Raw genomic sequence first — 18,305 nt, 5'->3', positions numbered from 1 at the left:
TGTATCGTTCCTGTGTTGACACAAAATAATTTAAGGATATTTTTCATTCCAACATTTGTCATCCTTTTTACCCTCTTACTTTAGAGTTTTACCCATTCTTTTACTTATTTCCACATTAAACTCAAAGCTTTTCTTTTCCATTCTCCTTATTAGTTTTCAACCGTTTCTCCTCTCATCTCTTTTTATTTCTGACAAATTCCTACCTCATGTATTTTTCATGCATTTTGTCTTTGTTCTTCTGCCTCAAAAACTCTTTTTGTCCATGTCTCATGTTAAAAAACTATTCACACACTTTAGTCTACTTATTAACCTTTTATTCTTCCCTGGTGAGGTACTCCTGTACTTCAGACTGCCTTGTACAGTGTATGCAGTGTACAGACTCAAAATGTAGGGTCTTGCTTTATTGTGTATGTGCTCTTGTTTATCCATGTATCTGGAACTTGGAAAAAAAAATAATAATTCTAAGAAGCATGACTTGTGAACTCAGCTTAATTGTGATTGTCAGGGACACATGTTTGCTTATTTATTATTTATTGCTATTACTTAGAGAGATGGTATTTAATCATTTTCAAGTGGTAGAAATATGATACTACTACCTTCTCTTTATTGCTGCATCTAGTTCTCTGTCAGTAGGTTTCTGTATGTCCTACCTTACATCTCTGGTAAGTAGTCGTGGATGTAGCTAAATGTGTGTGCGGTAATCACCAAATTTATTTACAGGGTTAATGCTGATTTATGTTGTAAGAGATGAAAATAAAGGGAAAAATACCATGTCATCTTCCTGTGGCAGTGGAGGGACCAGCATCTGGGCAGAACTCTGCCACCCATGTCCAAGGCTGATCCAGCCTGGTAGGCTTTTCCTGACAGTGATGCTCACCACAGCCAGCCCCCCACCAGCTACATGAACATTATCAGCAGAGTTGGTCATGTTGCCCCCGGTTCTTCTCCTGAGAGCTAGGGCTGGGCTGGGGTGGGTTGCTCCAGGTAGGGGTGACGTATATTGACAGCACATTTTGGAGAAGCTCGCATAGCATGTGCCTGTAGGATGCTTGGCTCTAGCCAGTGCAGGTAGCGCTTTGAGAAGCATGTTTGAGCACTGGCATGAGCACACATAGAGGAAATGAGAGGTCGTAGCTGACCGCGGCAGAATGAGCATGCGTTTCAGGGGCTGAGGGGTAGCTGCACTGACTCTTCTTGTTGTCTTCAACTAGGTTATGTGGGTATGCAATTTATGTCGAAAGCAACAAGAAATCCTAACAAAATCTGGAGCGTGGTTTTTTGGAAGTGGACCGCAGCCGTCACCCAGCCAGGACGGAACACTGAGTGACACGGCGACTGGTGCGAGTTCTGATGTACCGAGAGAAAAGAAAGCAAGGCTTCAGGAGAGGTCAAGGTCACAGACTCCTTTAAGCACAGCAACTGCCTCACCACAGGAGACCACTCCTTCCAGCGTGCAGTCTGACCGGAGGAAAGGAGCAGAAGTGTCACAGCCAGCTATGGGCCTGGACCAAAAGCAAGTTTCATCAAGGTCTAGAAGTGAGCCTCCAAGAGAGAGGTAAGGCTTTCTTTCTGTCTTGGCAGAGCCTCATAACTGTAGCTGCTGGTGCTGTAATGTTACATGGGGCTTTCAGGACTGTGTGTGTGTCTATAGCCATGCAAAAATAATAAATTGATTTACATACCAAGGAAGTGTACATTAGCAAATACATCATCTGAAGCATGTGTTTTGGGCTGAACAACAGAAATGTTGGGGAGAGATGGGAGAGAAACTGAACAATTACTATTTAAGGATACTTCCATGGACATCAGTCCATGGATGTCATATACTTTTAATGTTGAATTATAGGTTACTTTGAAATTGTAAACTTGGTGTGTGTTCCAATGTTGCTAAACAGATAGGAAACTTCAACTTGATGAAACAATCTAGTAGAGGTAAAAAACTGAACAAACAAACAAAAAAAAACCATCTCTGTGGAGTTCTGTCAGGTATCCTTGTTTGTTATATTTTAATCAATGATTGTATTAGTTTATTTAATAATGAAACAGGAAATAGTAAAAGATCTCATTCACATATGCAAAGTAAACATCCACACAGAACAGTAATTGCACCATCTTGAAATCAGAGCAAGTTGCATGCAAAACTAAAACCAGCCAGAAGCAAACAATTGTATTTCAAGTGACTAAATGAATCAATTCCTGAGCTGTGTTCACTGTAGTGAACTGGCAAAGAGTGGCAAATCAAGAAAGGATAAGGTGATGAATCAGTTACTCTTTTGGCTGCTGACTGCCAGATGACAGCAATCAAGGAGGGGGCCTGTGGCAAGAGTCTGTTGTAGAAGATTCCCTCTTGGCCAGAACAATTGATCTTTTTTTTTTCATAGATATTGAAGCTGAAAATGAATGAGAGAAAATGGCTAGTAACCTACTGTTTGGGTAAGGTCTGTATTGGTTTAACAGGAGCAAAACTCATGTTAGTCTTATGTATAGGTATAGAGGAAACCAACACCTGAACACCTTCCCTGATTCTGTTAACTTTTGTCCCCAGTGCTGAGAAGGCCCCAGAACAGTCATCACTCAGCTGAAGGACACTTTTAAGGCAGCAAAATGCTTTCTATTCCTGCTTTGCTGTCCAAAAATTAAACGGTTATATTTATTATGCAATACTGACACTTTCAAATGAAGGTCAAGGGTTCTGAATGGAGAGCATCTATGGTGAGCCAATGTATTGCCAACAACTCAGGAAGAAGATGATGGAAGAAAAAGAAGGGCTTAACTTGGACTTATCCAACTTGGACTGTCCCACCTGTCTGCAGACGTCTGCATCTCTGAAAATCTGTGATTCAAAGATGTATCAATGTGGAAGGAAAGATTCAGTTCCACAAAGTCAGTCCTTGTGGCTTTGTCATGATGTGGGTTCATCCAAATTATGGTGTATGGCTGTGTTGAGCCTTCTTCAAAAACAATAGATTCAATTGTGAACTAGTATATTCCCAGGGCAATTGGAAGGATGAGAGAGAAAGGGAAAAAAAATAAAATATATATATATATACATTTTATGGGTTTTACAATTCTTTATCTTGTTTATTCTTCCAAAATTGAAGAATAAGGAGAAGAGATCATAATTTTTATACAGATTCATTATTCATTAGTTTGGACTTTGGTTATATAGAGAAATAAGTTAAATTTTTCATCTTGTTTTGGTGGTACAGAAAGGAATGCCATTAATTTATCTCAAAGAGTCAGTTTGCTTTTCTTTATATGCTTCTGAAATGGGCACCTTTTTTTAGAGTTTGAATAAGATAGAGTAAACTAGGTCAAATATTTTTTCTGGGTATGTTCTTTTGCATTTTTGATATTATTATTATTATCATATCTTATAAAATAGCATATTAATATATAATATAATAATATATACTAACAAAAATAGTTTTGTACTGCTGTTGAAGGAGATATTCCATTTAGTGATATTTATATTTATAGTGTCAGGGTGCTTGAAGTTAATAGTGTGTATGTGGGTAGTTTGTAACCCTCACTTCCCATGACTGCTGCCAGAAAAATGGAGAACATACTCCAATACTCTGTCATAGTGCTGCTGTTACTACAAAGATACTTTTGAGTCTTTAGCTACTTTGTGTGGCTAAATGATTTTTATCTACATTTATCCATTGTAATATTCTTTGTGATTTTACTAATTAATTGGACTGTCCATGACTTGTTTTAATCAAAGCTCAGCCTAGACATTGTTTGCTATTGAAAAATAAAACTACTGTTGATAGGATTAATAGATTAAAGGATTCATTAATGGATTAAGTACCTTTCTGTACATTTTGCTGTGGCTTATCTCAATTAATAATCTATTTACTACAGGATTTTACACAACTATTTCTGTACCCTTTCATTGTAGGAAGAAGACGTTATTGGCTTCAGACCAGAATGGCAAAGGTGTAAAGAGTGAGCGTAAGCGTGTGCCAAAATCCTCAGTTCAAAAAGAAGGACCAGCAGATGACAGGGAACGTAAAGAAAGGCACGAAAGCAGAAGGCTGGAGAAAGGGAAGTCACAGGACTATCCAGACTTGCCAGAAAAACTTGAGGAAGGCAAAGTGCCTGATGATGAAAAACAAAGGAAGGAAGATGAATATCATACTCGATACAGGAGTGACCCCAATCTGGCAAGATATCCTATAAAACCCCATCCGGAGGAACAGCAGATGCGCATGCATGCCAAAGTTTCTAAAGCACGGCACGAGAGAAGACACAGCGATGTAGCTTTGCCACACACAGAAATGGAGGAAGCGGAGGTACCTGAGAATAACTTAGGAAAACGCTCACAATTACAGGGAACTCAGGACAGAAAATCTCTTGTGGAAACTCAGAGGTCGTACTCTATAGACAGAACAGGTGATGTAAGAATTTCTGTTTCTAAACAATTAACTAATCATAGTCCACCAACTCCCAGGCATAGTCCAGTTCCTATAGAACACGTAGAGTACAAGAACCACGATTCCTTTAAAAAACAGAGCCGCCTTGATCCTAGCTCTGCTATTCTCATGCGAAAAGCAAAGCGGGAGAAAATGGAGACCATGCTAAGGAATGATTCCCTTAGCTCTGACCAGTCGGAATCAGTGCGGCCATCCCCTCCAAAGCCTCATAGAGCAAAAAGAGGCGGAAAGAAAAGGCAGATGTCAGTTAGTAGCTCAGAGGAAGAAGGGGCATCAACACCAGAATATACTAGCTGTGAAGATGTGGAGATAGAAAGTGAAAGTGTCAGTGAAAAAGGTAAGGATCTTTATGTATATTATGCACATGGCCATGGTTTTGGGAAAAAAAATATCTGTGTTTTACTCTCTTTTGCCTGATTTTTGAACATTCCCCTTTGTTTCTCCCCCCCCGCCTTTTTTTTTTCCCCAGCTGAGAACTCTCGTACTTGTTCACATTTGGTTTGCAATGTTTCCTTCTGCATTCTTGGACAAAATGGTTAAACGTAACATGAGCTGTTGAGTTTTTCTCATTCTCTTCCCTCTTTCACTAGAACTGTTAAGAATTTGAATTCTAGTACATTCTCTAGATGACATCTGTATGCTTGGTCATTGCTTCATCCTTTTGTCTGAATGCAGAATAATTTTCTGTGAATCAATGGAAATTGAAAAGGAGCTCTGTAACAATCTAAGACCAGTATAAAGAGTCATAATACCTCTGTCTTAAGATATGCTACATTTTACTATATTAGTAAAATATCAAAGATCTCTTAATTTGCTAACAATGATAGGGCATGGGTAAAGAGTTATACAGGAAAGAAATGAGAATTGCCTAACCTATTGTCTGGATGACTTTACTCCCAACTTTACAAATATGTTTACATTCTGTTAACTTGAGTTTATCTGTTCATGGTAACACTGAGCAGTAAGGAATACGTGTAGTACACTTAGTGCTTTTAAACAAGGCCTTTGTTCTTGCCAAAGAAGTTAATCAGATTCATGAATGGTGAGCAGATAAAATAAGCATCACCAGGAAAGAGTGTGGTAAATTACTGTCTTACAACTGTAACTTGTCTGTAAGTGACATTGTATTGAGCTGAACGCTTTCTCTGTCTTTGGAAGTAGCTTTTAGCTCTTTAGTTTAATTATCTGTTTTGTAACTTGAAAGATTTTTGCAGGTGTTCATACTTGGAATGCCAATGGCTTGTCTGCATTACCTTTTATTTCCTGGCAGTGTTTCGAGACATGTCTTTGATTCAGATATGTTAATCTGTCTGTCTATCTTTATCTGATGTTGTAGTCTCCTGACATCCCCTGAAGCTCTGTGTATGCATATAAGGAGACAACATTTATCTCCTATCCCACCTGAATATCTGTTTAACTTCCTAAACACATTTTTTTCCATTCAAAATATGGAAGCTAGCTTTTCTGCTCATTTTTAAGGAAGGGTGGTGACCATGTCCCTGGAATCTTGATCAAGATTCCACTTCAAACCAAAAAAAAAAAAAAAAACAAACAAAAAAAACCAAACACAACCTTTTTGACTTTGAAAAGTGGTCAGAAATTTTGTGGAGTCTCCATCCTTGGAGATGCTCAAAATCTAAGTAGGGAAGATCCTGAGCAACCTGCTCTAGTTGACCCTATTTTAAGCAAAGGGGTTTGAAGAAGAGACCCTTAGAGGTCCCTGAATATATGTGTGTGTGTATGCAATACATTAATTCCAGAAAAATATCTATTCATTTGATAACCATGACAAGGAAAAAGTGGAAAGCCTTTGAAGTAGTACAGAAGAAGAGCTAGGCAATGTGAATACAATTTTTGGTAATAAAATATCCAATTATTTATTTTTAAAATTAAATTTTCATCAATACTTGGTATAATACGCAGTATTTTGTAAGAAAAAATGGAAAGGCAGAAAAATGTATTACCTAAGAATTTATTTTTTGAAATCCTTTAATACCTTAGAAGATAAAATGCCACAGTAAAAGGATGTAGTGTTTAAAAAATGTATTAACAAGTACTTCTATTTTAACTGAGATCAGAATCCCATCCCCTGTGACCAGCATCATTCCAAGCAGAATTTCACTCACCATTCCTTAAGTGATTTGCTTGTAATTTGAGATACTGCACAGGTCTGTAGTTGTAATGCTTTAGTACCTAAGCCCAGCAGGGTCTGGAAACCATCCTCTCATCTAAATATCAGCTCAGTCAGAAATCTGGTGCCAAAGTAATATAAATGGAGTGAAAAAATAGAATTATTGCAAATATATTTTTTTGAATTTCTAACAGCCTTACCAATAAAACCCAATATTTTAAAATTAAGTCACATTTAGTGACTGCTAATAAAAAACAATAAGAAACTGAGTAATAATCATGTACTTCCAAAAGTTAATATAATAGTGCTTTGTATCTTTTAAATTCTGTACTGAACATCCAAAATATAAGTTTTCTATGGAAAACAGCTCACACCTGTTTAAAAGAAAATGATGTTATATAGACATGTAAGGTATAGGTAGGGTGGTTGAGAATGTTGAAAAAGCAATAGCCAAAAATGATATATGAAGAAGCTTGCTTATTTATTTATTTATTTATTTATTTATTTATTTATTTATTTTGCATCGTGGTTACCTAGATGGCTGTCCACCTTTTGCACCAGTTCTGAATCTGTAAGAAAATTAATATAAAATCTTACAAATCACTATATGTTTAAAGAACTAAACATGAAAATAGATAATTAAATTCACCTTCAGTCAGTGAAGAAAGGGAAGCACCTTCAGAGAGCACCATCCTGGGAAGGCAAAAGGAGCTCTCTTAGAAAGCATGAATTACATTTACAGTCACTACAAAGATTTACTAGAATAACATAAACCAAAAAACTGCAAATGCAATCCAGACCTCACTTTAGAACAGAGAACACCTTCTGCCTACTGCCATCCAACAAAGAGTACTAATTAGATTAGGTGAAAATTTGTGGAGAAAAACATTTTCTTCCAACTATGAAAACAAGAATTTGTGTGGAACCTGTAGACTGGTGTACAGACAAAATTGTACTTAACTTTTTATCCTAGTAGTATTAGTTACAAGTGGTGTTTTTATCTTCTGTCATGCAGTCTTTGAAAGTGGAAGATGAAATATTGCTGGAGGTTGGGGCCGTGTGAGGAGATGCTGAAAACTTCTCATGTACTTTCATGTAAATAGATGTGCTAATGCTTTTACATTCTGCATACTCATTATACCTATTTGCCTTAATGTGTATTTTGTTCACACAGTTAAGGCTTGGAAATATGCCTAATACTCAAGATACTGATGGCAAAATGGTAAAAACCTCAGTAAAACTCAGTGTGTGTACCTGTAGCCTTCTGAAGTCTGCACTGGGGCTTGGTGCTTGGGGGTGCTTGCAGAGGAAGGGGAGCAGAAACCAAATCCCTGCCCTGCCCTTTTCTTCCAGTGCTGTAACACTCCTGGCAACTGAAGTAGGGCATGCAGTGGGGTGTATAAATGAACCAAAGGAAAGCATCAGTAAGAGGCTGTAGAGAAGAGAAGGCTGGCTTTAAACATTCTTAGCTGACTGGTTTCATGTAGGTATTTTAAATTTATAGTGTAGGCAAGTCAAGTCGTACTGTAACATCTGCTAGCATATTTTAACATCTGTTCACTGGGAGAGTTGGGCATGAAATTTTCAAGAGTGCTGAATTTGTTTAGAACTGTGACCGAGCTTTAAGTTTGTGTAAAATAAAATACCCTTCCTAGGGCCATCGTTAGTTCTTAGAAATTAGTTCTAATTTATGTTCTAGTCCTTGTGAAATAATTCAAATCTACATCTGGTTCAGATTTTAATGAAAATATAATCTAGCTCCATTTTCAGAAATCTAGTCAGTGTTAGTCTTACTCCATGCTATTAATATTCAGTACTTTTTAGTAACTGAAATTATTTATAATGCTTATGGAGTTATAAGTAAGTGCTTGTTAAGTTAGTGTTGGGCAATAAGAAATCTGTTCTGTGTTCTTGCAATTAGGTAAAGTGTACACGTGCATATGCAAATGAAATAAGCTGAACATGAGTGGAAAAAAAAAGTCCCATGGTTGCCAGGAAATCAAACGCTTCAGTGAGATCTGTAACCATGTAACTGGCAAAGTCACAGCAGATGTGTGACCAAATTCTCCTTTGAAATCCTAATAAAGCACTGCTGCTAGTTTGCCTTAAGAGGGTTGTGAACATGCTGGAGGAGTCCACAGAAGAGCAGTGAGAATGGCCAGAGGTCTATAAAAATGATATATAAGTAAAGGTGGAAAGGATTAGGGTTGAGACGTAGCTGGGCTTTGAATGGGAAAAAAGAAACTGGAGAGAAGAGAGAGGGTGACTGCTGCTCTGTTCCTATGGAACAGAGGACGTGGAAGAAAAGGTTGTCAGAAATTGTTAAATCCTGAGTTTTCTTGCATCTCTGGAACTTGGAAAGGCATTATTGTTCTTTATTATTAACATGGAAGACCAATTCACAGGCATATTCAGTCCCCATTTAGAAACCATTTTGCCACTCAGAAACCATTCACCTTGCACTGGAAGGGGGAGGTACAAGAGGAGCAGTAGGGTAGGCAGGTTATAGGGACTTTTAAAGGGGAACTGAGAGCTTTTGAAAAGTCAGTCCGAACTGTAGTTGCAGAGCACTTCACAAAATGCAGCTGTGCAATGAACTACAGTCCAACTCAGCTGGCTTGAAACGTGGTGGTGTGTTAGAGCCAGAGCCTTTCCCCCAGGCTATGCTGTACAAAACTCTGCCGTGTAATTTGTATATGCATATATTCTGTCTATACTATAAAGCTCATGTGGACTGAAGGTAAGGATTTGCTGTTACTCTTTTGATGTAAGAGCCTAGACTGAAAAATGAAGCAAGCTCTGTCTGCCAAAGCTGCACAGCTGTGTAAGGTCTGTGCAGCATGTCAGAGGTCTCAGGGCTGAAATCATAGATTCACAGAATCATCACAGAGTATCCAAGTTGGAAGGGACCACAAAGATCATTGAGTCCAACTCCAGAGTCCCCAAAGGACTACCCCAAAAATAAAAATGAAAATCAGATCATGTGTCTGAGAGCTTTGTCCAAACACTTCTTGAACTCTGACTTGAAATCCAGAAAATTAAATCCAGAAATCCAAGTTGAAATCCAGAGCTGTGCTCCTTTCTACCCATATGGGGAACCTATCTCCATTTTTGGAGAAGAATAAAATCCTGTGATAGAAGGTAAATACATTATTCTATATTTTAGAAAAATAATTTTCAGCATATTTTACTTCTGGGAACAGTGGCTTTGCCATACCTTAAATGCAAATTTGATAAGGGTTTAACTTGGTCCATTTTGCAAGTTAAGAAAGGTCCATTTTGCAAATACAGGACATACACGGCTTATTTAAACTTTCCACATGCAGATGTGGTCTGTGAGGGAGGGTGGGTTGGTGCTGAAAAGGGCATTTAGCTCCATGGGCATCATGCACTTCATCTGAGACAAGGCTACCTTGGGATTCTTTTACAGTTCTAAATGCAGGTTGGTAAGGAATTTAAGTATTTACTTTTGTTACTTAAAAGTTATTGATTGCATATAGGTCCTAACAATGTATGTGTGGTGTTACTTATGGGAACTATGTATAGTAGAGAAATAAATAAAGTAAAATGGTTATACTACTTGGCTACCTTTTAGATGCATGTGTAACATAAGATAAAGCACTTTCTGACATGCAGCAAGGAGAAGTGAAGCACATTTATTTTCAACTCACGTTAAAATGTGTTATTTAATTTTATGCATTCATTTCCAGAATTGAAGTTTCCAGCTTTTGTAGCCTAGTTCTCAACTTGGTAATTCTTTACTTTGCAATATGAGCTTCAATAATAATTAGTTCTTCTCATTATTGGAAAAAAAAAAAGAAATCTATTTAAAGCAACTTGGCAGTGATGTTTTATCTGTTTTTAAAGTATCCAAGTTCTTGCTATTTTTTAGAATTACTGAAAATGCAGTTTCAGACACCTTTTCACCAGAAATATAAATTCAAATATTAATTTATATTACCTCAAATGTAAATTCAAATTAACAATTTCTAAAACATTGTTATTCTAATTAAAGTTTATTAGCTAAACAGAATAAATAAGGTATTAATGAAAAGCCATAAAAATACCTACTTTTATGATCTTACCTTTATTAAACTTCGATGAAGTTTTTATTTTATTTTTTTGAATTTTTTTATTATGTGATGATGTTAAAAAATGCTGGGTGTTAAGAGTAGATTTTTTGTGTTGCTCAGAGGAAAAGCAAGCCCCACAAGCAGCTCTTTTTAATCCATTAGGCCACACAATCTGCACCGTTAAAAGAGTGCTCAGTGAGCCACTAGATGGAGCTGTCAAATCTATCTTTTGTCTTTCACAATCTATGGAAATAATTTCTCTCTTATTAGCAAAGGGAAAACCTCCAGTTATCAGAGAGGATAAATGTTGTTCTGAAGCAGCTGGATGTACTTTTGGGTTGCCTCAGCTTGCTCCCACATCTCAGGTGGGAATTGCACAACCTGGACGGGGTCTCCCCAGGGTTTTGGTTAGGGGGGATGGAACTGTTTTTTGGAGTTGACTTGCTTTAATCTCTCTTCAGTATGTTCATACGATCCTCGCCTGAACTGTCAGATGAGCAAAAGCCTCAACTCAGGCAGTGAATACCGAGCAGTGCATGAGTAGAGGGCCAGTGAGCAGCTTCTTCCAGTGCTCCAGAGAGCCTTGGGTCAGTCAGAGGTCTAATGCTGCTTCCTGCCCATCACGTTCCAGAGCTCTCCCACAGCAAACGGGTGCAAGTTTACATCCAAACACCTGAGATGTCAGGCAATTTGATCTCTTTGGTGTCTGGCATTGTGTAAAATACGGGATAAGTTTTACAGATTATGTAAAATACAGGATAAGTAAATACAGATGAAACCAAAGCACAGAAAAGCAACTCACAAACCCAAATTTAAATAGATGCAGCTTCTCAAAACTTCCTGGTATTTGCTATTTCTGCCAGTTTTAATGTAAATGTAGTGAGCCTTGTCACTATGCCCAGGTGGGTTTAGTTATCTCCTGTGGGGCAGGCCCGTGGAGTTGGCAGTAGTGCTGGAGCAGAGTTTGTGGGAGGGCAGAACAGCCCCCAGGGCACAGGGATGGGAATGGACACTTGGGAATGGATCCACTTGTGCTGCCCTGGGCTCTTCTCCACCGACAAGATGCTTTCAGATCAAGCTGTACAAAAAGTAGATTAATCTGTTCCTGTTACCCAGTTCTAAATCTCACTGCCGGAGGAGTCTTAGGGAATGGCTGTTCCTGCAAGCCACTGAAAGGAGGCATTTAGGAAGACGTTAATTTTTGCCAGGGAGCTGATTTTTATTTTTTTTTTAAACAAACCAATGTATCATTTGCATTTAGACTTTTCTTTAAATGTTTCCTTTAAAATTCTACTCTGTCAGCATCCTGTTCTTGTTTTAAAACAATAGTAACAACAAGGAAAAATAATGTGGTATTAACTTAGGGCTTATTGTCAGAACATCAGTTGTGTGCACTATGGTGGGCCTAATCTTACTTTGACCTAGAAAATTGTTATAAGGATTAGGAAAAAATTTTCTGGCTTAAAAATTAAACAAATGCTTAAACAAACAACATGCTCAGTGCTAAGCCCTACCTTTAAATGTGTGGTTTTTTTTTGTTTGGATGGTATATAAAATGTCAAAAGCAATAAAATATTCTATTCAATAGACATAGGCCTTTCAAAATGAGGTCAGCACAAGAGCACATACAGCTCTAATTAGTAGGTTTAAATCTGAAATTTTTAGAATTAATGGATATGAGAGAAATCTGAAAGAAAAGGAGGATGTAGGTTAAGTTGTCAGAGTCATCCTGACCTGGTGTAATAGAAGGAACCAGTGATCCCTAGATGTCTTTCACCCCTGACTCTATACCCTGTCAGCCCCAGCCTGTACGTGAATCAGTTCAGAACACACATTGACTTTTGCTATGTTTTGCAGTGGGGGAAAAAAGGGGAAAAGGGACAGGTTGGAAGGAAATGGAAAAAAAAAAGGAATTGTATTAAGGAATTTTGTTAAGCTGCTGTGGCTGACTCAGATCAGAAGTGGTAATGACACTATCATCATAGGTTGGATCTCCTGTGTTTGCTGGATCCCAAGTTTGCTGATGATACTGGCTTTTACTGTAGTTCCTCCTTTGGCAGGTAAACTTGAGTACAGGTATGCTTGGCTTCTCTTCCTGCAGGAATTGAATTGATCTGAGCAATCTGGGTCTGTGAGCTCAAGCCTGTACCTGAGCACGGCTGTCAGAGGCAGCTTTGTCATCCCAACACTTCATCCCTGCTTATCCTGTGCCATGCGGTGAGGAGACTTCGAGTGCAAATCTTCCATGTCCACCATACTGTAGGGCATCAGAGTTGGGAGAAATCTATCACTGTGAAGACTTTAAAACAACAGCTAGGGATGACAGTTAAAGTTGGGAACATAAGTATTTTGAGACTGTAAATTAGAAAGTTGGTGTCTGCATACCAGTTACCAATTTGCTGAAAGCATCTGGCTTTGGTTAGCAATTTAATGGCTGAGCAAATAGTTTGAATTGGGGTTCACTTAAGAGGACCTTTGACTTTAAAAAAGACTATCTAGCAGATTCTTTACAGATATTGGAAGCTAGTTTAAGTACTGCCTTTATGGAAAAGAAAAATAAATACATTACACAGTCTATTTTTTGTATAACAGGGTCAAGAGGAAGTCCAGAAGACAGTACTCTGTAAATCTGACAGTGCAGCATTTATTTTCTATGTCTTGATTCTCCTTAGTCAAGGAGGATTATGAAAATGATTGGCCTGAGGAGATGCTTTTTGTTTGTTGTTGTTGTTTTGTTTTGTTTCCCCTCTTCCCCATAGATTAATAAACTCAGACATATTGCAAAATTACTGGATGGTGAAAGCTAGGTAGCAAAGATCTAAACTGCCGCATCTATGAAATTTATGAAATGTTTCTGGGCAGTTGCCAAGTTTCTTCACTTCCACTTGACTTGGTTCAGATCAGAGTTTGAACTAAAAGCTGTGGAGTAACAATAGCATGACATTGATTTAGCCCGAGCTAAATAAAAGGCCAAACTTATTAGCACCAGCATGTCTCCCTGTTGATGTGACTACATAATTTCTGCTTTGGTGCCTTTCTTGCCAGCTGGTCAAGAATATAAACAGAATATGCTCATGCCTGAATTGAAGGGAGTATTGATGAGCTTGTGCTTGAGGGCATACATTCAATCAGGAGCTGTGTGTCTTTTTCACCACAGTCACCTCTCTTCTTAGCCTGTAATTTTCTCAGCAATTATGAGAAATGACAGGCCAAGCTATGTCAATCTATTGAAAAGTAAAGTGTAGAAATGGCACAAAAACACTTTTGGATATACATGTATATTTGTATATAAGAAATTTCTGTTTTAAATGGTAAATGGTCAACAATTATCTTTACAAAGTTGTAAGCATTTTCCCAAATAAAAAACTCAGTAGTCTTCCTTTGGCAATACTTAAGTAAAAAAAGAAGTTGCACTTCTGTTGCAGAAGTGCACAGAGAGAACAGAAGTGTTTTAATTACCACAGTGTCAGTCAAAACCTGCACCTAAGCCTATCAGAGGCAGATGTATTTTCTCCATTTTGTTTAATTTTGGATGCACAGCCAAATTGCATCCCAAGTTACACAGAAGTTTTCTCTGTTATCCCAGGAGAGCATTTTGTGGCCTGGAATATGGCTAACTGAGCAAAACACAGCCTTGATTCCTCCCCAGAAATCTTTGCTGTGATACTTCTTTATATATCTAACATAGCATCACCTGTTGAACTTGATACCTTGGACTGTCATTTCTTGAATCAAGTGGTTCGGTAAGTTTTCCACCCACCTTTTAGTTCACCAACCAACACATATCTCTCTGATGCAGCTACAAGGATATAGTGGGAAACTTGGTTGAAAACTTTGCTAGTTATGTTAGACAACAACACTGTTACCCCTTGTCTGCATATCCATTTATCTCATCAAGGAAAGAAATAAGGTTGGTCAGGCATGATTTGCCTTTTGTAAAACTGTGCTGGTGTTCCCAGTCACCTTCTTGTCCTTCATGTGCTTGTGACTGTCTTCCAGAAGGACTGGCTCCATGACCTTCCCAAGAGTAGATTAGCCTGCCCAGTCCATAGTTCTCCTGGTACTGTTTTTGCCTCCTTTAGGATAGGTGTGATGCTTGCCTTGTCCAGTCATTGTAAATCTCCCACAATAGCCAGGACCTTTTGAAGTAGGTCAGACAGGGCTATGGTATGAAATGTTGCGTGCAATACCTAATATTATATCTAAGACTCCACAATTTCATTAGAATTTCTACTCCAGTATAACTTGGCTTCAAAGTCCATAGATGAATCCAAAGACCATATGATGAATCCTTTTTGTTGTTTCTCTCTTTTCCTATAACTTCCCATATAAAACATGACTGTGATCCTTGAATGGCTCAAGACCAATCTCTGGCTTTCAGCTTTTATCAAAAAGTATTGTAAACCTTTCAGTTTTGAGAAAAACTGCTCTCCCACCTAGGAATTAAATTGAGTGGTACACATAATGCTTGGCATTTGTCCTCTTAAAACTTGACAACTGGTAGGGTTGGATATCTGTGGGGGATTGTTCAATCTCATACTATTTTGTAAATATCTTATTCTTCTGTCTTTCTAAAACTTTCTCATACATGGATTAAGAGCTAGACAATCATTAGCGGGAAGATTATGAAGAAACTAAAATATGATGTGCGTCAGAGGATTGTGGAGGTAAAATAACTTAAAAAGGTAAAAACCTTCTGAGATTACATAGGCAACGTTATTCAAAGGAAAGGTCAGAAGCATGTTATAACTGAATTATACACTTTTACTTGGACAATGGCATGATGACCAAATTTCCATTTAGTTTCCAGTAGCCTTGCTACTACTGATGGGCGTAAAAGTAAATGAACCAACTATCCAGGTTTGTCTCAAAGTGTCAGATGTGTCTTAGGGGCAGCCTGAAAGGCTGTTTGATGGGAGCTGTTTTGTTCCTTATGCAATAAATGTTCTCCAGCTTTAGGGGAAAAGTGTGCTCCCTGGCTAGTAGATGCCCAGGTGATCATCTTCTCTTGGGGTACATAAACTCTGGCCATTGTCATCCTTCAAAGAATCATCTCCTAACAAGGGCATGTCAGCAAAGAAGCAGCTGCAGACAGCTGTGTTGTCTCTGCTAATTCTGTGCCACTTTTGCTGTTGACTACTTGACAGGGGTGAGTGTGTGGGAAAGGCAGTGTCCAGTACCTGGGCTTTGATCATCCAATCCAGAACTAGAGGGAAACAACTCAATCAAAAATGCATTTTCATTCTTACTAATAGGTCTATGTATTATTAAAGATGAAACAATTGTAAACTCTTATTAGCTTAATTATTTACATTTAACCCCAATAAGCTTCTCTTTGGAGAGAATTTTAAAAAGGTTGGTTTGTCGCATTTTGCTTTCCCCACCATGGTTTCTAAACAGTTAGCTTTTTTGATTTTCTGTTTTAGTTCTACAGTATCTAAGTATGCTACAGAGAAGCGTGTATCTTCACCATGGAAAACTGTCTCTGCCAAGAAAATAATTTTATTGGTTTAGGATTTAGATATGGCTAGATCAAATTCTTTAGCAAATTTTATTAGCTGTAATTCTCTAATCATCTGGCTTTCCCCAATATGCTGATATATATGTTCAGGCATTCTCTTTTATTTTGACTATATAATTTAGAATACAAAATGCTGTTATTTATTTATAATATATTTTTATTATATAAAACTATTTTTTTCATGCACACATTATGTAAGAAAAGTGTTTAAACATTCCATTAATTTGTTAAAAATACAGTATTTTTTTTCACGAGCCATATATTTTCAGTGTGCTAGGAGTAAATCTGCAGCATGGGAAGTTTTACTTAACTTAAACCAGCCACGTTTGCTTTACATGATTGCTTCATTTATGCAGTTCATTAAAACTTGTTCAGCGTACCACTGCTGCATATAAATCAAAACTGCAGCAGTGCTATTGATTATTGAGCTTGTGTGTACTGTTGGCTTTAAAACACGAAGAAACTTCTTTCCTATTCCATCCGGAGAGGAAGGAGCTTTTTTTTCCCCACTTTTTTTTTTTTTTTTTTTTTTTTCCTGAGGAATTGTTAATTCTGGACTCCTGAAATCATTAGCTGTTTCTGGAGACTGAAACTCCCCGTCGCTGCAGTGAGCGTGGCTGAACTAACGCAGTAGTCGATGCTTGCACTCCACTGCAGAGATCTGTTTGGATGACAAGAGCTCTGGTAGCCCTGTTTGGTGTCACCAGTGTCGAATGTTTGATGCTGCAGAATAATTTGGCTTAGGATCAGGACGCAAGGACCTTAGGGACTTTTTTTTTTTTTTTCTTTTTTCCCCCAATCATCTCCTTCACACTGGAGTGGATTTTTGATTGCATTTCAGGTTTGCTACAGTTGCAGCCTGGAATTCAGCAACCTACTAAATGCCAGTTGTGCTTTTTTAACCATTTTCTTGCTGATGCTGCTATGTTTGCGGGGTTTCTTCAGTTTCTGCTCCATACGTTGCATTCAGGGACAGGTAAATAAGTGGCTATACGGTGCTGAGGTTTCAGATTTTTTTTTTTTTTTAATGTATCTTTTTATAAGCAGATTTCTTTAACTGTACAGTTTGAGTGGAGATGTGTCCTCTGAATTTTAAGTATTAGTTGTAGCAAATATACAGCTTAAGCAGGGTATAAGGAACCATTTTGCTCATAAGTCTGTGTTTCAATTATGTTTATACTTTGAAAGCTCATGTGTCAAAAATAATTTGACATTAGTGATGTTATGTGGCATGAGTTATGAAACAAAAACATGTATTTTGAAAGCACAAATCAAAATGTGTTTCTGAAAAGTAATAGTTTTTTGATTGCCTTGTGAATATTTTCTATGTTGGAGTAGTCATTGTTAAAGAATTTAGAAATTTACTTCAGGAAAGAAATACTCAGGCGTCTTATTTCTGTTTGGCAGAAGGTAATTGATGTGTCCTCAACCCCCTGGATTGTGCTGTTAGCAGCTTTAGCAAGTTCAGTCTGGAATACGAGTCTGTTACTTTTATTAGTGCGTATTATTTGGGGAAAAATATCGTTGAATTCTGTACATTGTATTGTTCTGTTTGTTTAGCATTTACAATTATGGTTATAGTAATAATATGTGGGTTATCGTAAATATATGATTATTTTATATATCATCTCTGCATCACCATAGAGATGCATTGCACTTTCTGAACCAGGGAAGGGTATCAGGCCTCTCCTCTGGAAAAAATAAATAATCTGTATTTGGAATAAGGTTCTCAGCTAAATCACTAAGGATCACAGGGGAAAGTGAGAGGAAGGATTAATGGTTGTGAGTTCCTTGGGGATTATGCAGTGTGTTGAGAATAACAAAGGTCTTTAAAATCTTATGTGTAGATGGTTAATAACAGTGCTTGTAAAAGTCATTTTCGGAAAGTAGGTTTTTCACTAGAAGAGAGAATCCTGAAGATTGTATGATAGAATAAGCCATGGAAGAAGTTTTTTTATCTTCTCAAATATTAGAATTGTATTATTTAACACATTTATTAAGAAATCAGTCTGTGAAATTCACTTGTGGCAGTTTAGAGGAGAATAAGAGTAAGAAGGGCAGAATCTGGGGAGATGCATTAGAGAAAATAGGGTTGAGGAGCAACCAAAACAGAGATGGGACCAAAACAGCAGCAGGGATAT

At 37.7% G+C, this 18,305-nt stretch overlaps 1 protein-coding gene across 18 annotated transcripts in view; it reads left to right on the top strand.

Annotated features, from left to right (window-relative positions):
- RIMS1 (regulating synaptic membrane exocytosis 1) overlaps window positions 1-18,305 on the top strand; it is a 198,220-nt gene that overhangs the window by 27,606 nt on the left and 152,309 nt on the right. For 16 of the 18 annotated variants that reach the window (XR_004253073.1, XM_032184167.1, XM_032184166.1 and 13 more), the window contains 2 exons: window positions 1,212-1,555; window positions 3,905-4,776. Coding sequence is in view for 17 of the 18 variants with exons in the window: in XM_032184167.1 (XP_032040058.1) it covers window positions 1,215-1,555; window positions 3,905-4,776 (1,213 nt within the window). In the remaining variant the exon portion in view is untranslated. Of the gene's footprint in view, window positions 1-1,211; window positions 1,556-3,904; window positions 4,777-16,985; window positions 17,141-18,305 lie in introns of those variants that run through there. The other 2 variants (XM_032184169.1, XM_032184174.1) reach the window with 2 other exon arrangements.

Source organism: Aythya fuligula, chromosome 3 (assembly GCF_009819795.1).
Source record: "Aythya fuligula isolate bAytFul2 chromosome 3, bAytFul2.pri, whole genome shotgun sequence".
Lineage (NCBI taxonomy): Eukaryota > Metazoa > Chordata > Aves > Anseriformes > Anatidae > Aythya > Aythya fuligula.
This window is presented reverse-complemented; position numbering and strand designations above follow the sequence as displayed.